This window comes from Nanorana parkeri, unplaced genomic scaffold (genome assembly GCF_000935625.1).
Source record: "Nanorana parkeri isolate BGI_ZX_2015 unplaced genomic scaffold, ASM93562v1 scaffold394, whole genome shotgun sequence".
NCBI lineage: Eukaryota > Metazoa > Chordata > Amphibia > Anura > Dicroglossidae > Nanorana > Nanorana parkeri.
In genome coordinates this window covers 39,449-42,434 of record NW_017306662.1, presented here as the reverse complement: position 1 = coordinate 42,434, position 2,986 = coordinate 39,449, and the positions used below count along the sequence as shown (strand labels likewise).

The window sequence follows — 2,986 nt, the reverse complement described above, 5'->3', positions numbered from 1 at the left end:
CACTCTCTTCTCTCTCTCCCCCTCTCTTCTCTCTCCTCTCCCCTCTCTCTTCTCCCCTCTCTCTTCTCTCCTCTCCCTCCTCTCCTCTCTCTCCCTCTCTCACTCTCTACTCTCACTCTCTCCCTCTCCCCCCTCTCTCTTTCTCTCTCTCTCTCTTTATTTTATACTGTATGTTACATTTCCTGTTAAACACCCACCTGCTTGGTGTACGGCTTAACCTAACTGGAGTTATAGTTAATCATTAGCCTTGTTATCATTGTAATTATATGGCACCTGTTTGCAGGAGACCTGAGTTGGGTTTGAGGAGCTGAGATATAAGATAGCCAAGGCGCTCATAGCATAGCATGCCTTTAACCCATTACCTCCCTTGTCTCTGGCTGCCAAACTGTGCTGCTACGGCCTTCTTACTTTTATACACAACTGTTTGATGACCGTGGCAAACAGCTGTAGCGTTTGATAGCCATTAGCGTCCTGCTTTGCTTCATCATGCTATACTGAAGCTCATTAGCTTGATCTGTGATTGTTCTTGATCTTCGTTGAATTCATAAAATTGATGTTTAGGTGGTTTTTTTTTTGAGGTTTCCAGCTTCTGAAAGACAGCAATGCTCATGTTTCTTTCCCATTTATTTCAGGTCACTCACAAGGACCACCAACTCCACCGACCACCCCGAAAACAGACGTCCAGCCCGGTAAACCAGATCTGAAACGCGAAGCACGCCCCCTGCAGGAGAGCGGCCGCCAGCCTCCTCACATTGATTTCCGCGATGTGGACATTGGGGAGCTAAGCAGCGAGGTCATCTCCAACATCGAGACCTTTGACGTCAATGAGTTCGACCAGTACCTGCCGCCCAACGGCCATCCCGGAGTGGCCTCCACTCAGGTGACCTACACGGGCAGCTACGGCATCAGCAGCGCCACCAGTGGTCCGGCTGGAGCTGGGCACGCGTGGATGTCCAAACAGCCACAACAGCCACCTCCACAGCCCCAGCAGCAGCACGGTTTATCGACTCTCAACAACGAGCAGAGCCAGTCCCAGCAGAGGACACACATCAAAACTGAGCAGCTTAGCCCCAGTCACTACAGCGACCAGCAGCAACAACATTCCCCGCAGCAACTCAACTACACATCTTTCAACCTCCAGCATTACGGGTCTTCCTACCCAACAATCACACGCACGCAGTATGACTACGCCGAACACCAAGGCTCAAACTCCTACTACAGTCACGCCGCGGGCCAAAGCTCGAGCCTCTACTCAACGTTCAGCTACATGAACCCCAGCCAACGTCCCATGTACACACCCATTGCAGACACAACAGGGGTCCCATCCATCCCACAGACCCACAGCCCCCAACACTGGGAGCAGCCGGTCTACACACAGCTGACCAGGCCGTAGATAATGGACTATTGACTACTGACTTTTCAGGACAGTTCGCCCTCCACGAGTCAAGCGGTGCCCTCTTCTCAGGCGTGGCACAACGCCCTCTGCTGGCAGCCAGCAAAACAAAAACAAAATGGGTGTCACTCTTCTTTAAAGTACTTTCTGGTCTCCCGTCTCCACAGATGAAACACGAGAAGATACTTTTGATAACCGTCAACTTGATTCTCTAAGAGACTTTGAAACAAAAACAAACTCTACATCCTCTGTGAGGACTAGACTCAATCTGATATATTTTAGTATGTACTGTGTATGTTTTATTACATTTTTATTGGGGGTTTATACATTTATATTTTAGAGAAAAAAACAAATACATTGTAAGGATAAAAAGTAAAAAAAAAAAAAATTTTGCGTATTAAAAAAAAAAAAAAAAAAATGTTCACTTGGCCATAAGTGAGACGGCCGATAAAACCGCAACAAGATTTGTTGTTACGAATTGCGTTGAAGTAGGAATTTTATTTTCCACGTTCGTTCCCAAGTGCCGGTTGTTGAGCGTTGCGGTCAGAGGTGACCGTTCACAAGATGCCTGTTATAATATTATGGGATTTGCTTTTATTTTATTTTTTTTTGTTCCTTTTCTCTCCTGTTTCCTTTGTGTTCTAAGTTCTATTATCTAACTGTTAAAGTAGCGGATTCACAAATTTCCATACAAAACAGCAAAGCAAATACTGAGATTTTTTATTTTTTTTAACCAAAGCCCCCGGAAAATGTGTTTTTCAACTTTTTTTTTTTTTAAAGCTTTTTTACACTTAAAATATATATATTTTTCAATTGACGCGTGGAAACAAAAAAAGAAACATGTTCATGGATCGGGTCTTTTCTCGAACGCAGAGGAAATCACTTCGACTTTGGCAAATGGTTTTTTGTTTAACTTTTTGCTAGAAACAACGTGTACATTTTTGCTTTTCAGAAATGTGATTTTTTTTTTTTTTTTTAATAATTTGTCGTTGCGCCATTCAGCACTCCAAAATCGACGACTTTTGAGGCAAAATACAAAAGTAAAATAAAAACTACGAGCCTTACAAATTTCCTTTAACTTAAAAAAAAAACCACCACAAAGCAGACCTCCGGAGTCTGTGGATCTTCTTCTCAATGATGTGCTTTTTTTTTTTTTTTGTTTTGTTTTGTTTCTATTGTTATTTTCTGTCTTTGTTAAACTTATCTTCTTGTGTATTATTTGTTCCGCAATAAATATAATACAATGTAACGAATGTTCAGCGGTCGTTCCTGTTCCCGTGTCTGTTGCTGAAAGTGAGCCTAGTGTTACATATCCTTTCATAGCAAGTGCGTGCGTGCTACGTTATATGTCAGTGTGACACTTCCAGGTGTGTATTACCTCTCGCAGAGATCACAGGACTCCCCCTGACAATGTTTTCATCAGCTTTTCCTCTCTAGAAGGACGGCACCATCTGTGTTCAGGAATCACCCAGGGCTACCATCTACTTCCTGGACTGATATACCTCCTTAGAGATGACGCAGTCATGTAAATCCCGGTGGCGGTGCAGTTCTGTGTTCACAAACCTCTCACACAGATGGGGCCCCGCTACAGCC

General features: G+C 44.0%; 1 protein-coding gene across 1 annotated transcript in view; it reads left to right on the top strand.

Moving 5' to 3' along the window:
* The window catches only part of SOX9 (SRY-box 9), a 4,911-nt gene extending 3,281 nt beyond the window's left edge, over positions 1-1,630 (top strand). The window contains exon 3 of the mRNA XM_018559446.1: positions 633-1,630. Within this exon, the coding sequence (XP_018414948.1) occupies positions 633-1,393 (761 nt within the window). The 3' untranslated portion in view covers positions 1,394-1,630. The remainder of the gene's footprint in view (positions 1-632) is intronic.
* Positions 1,631-2,986: the final 1,356 nt, after the last annotated feature.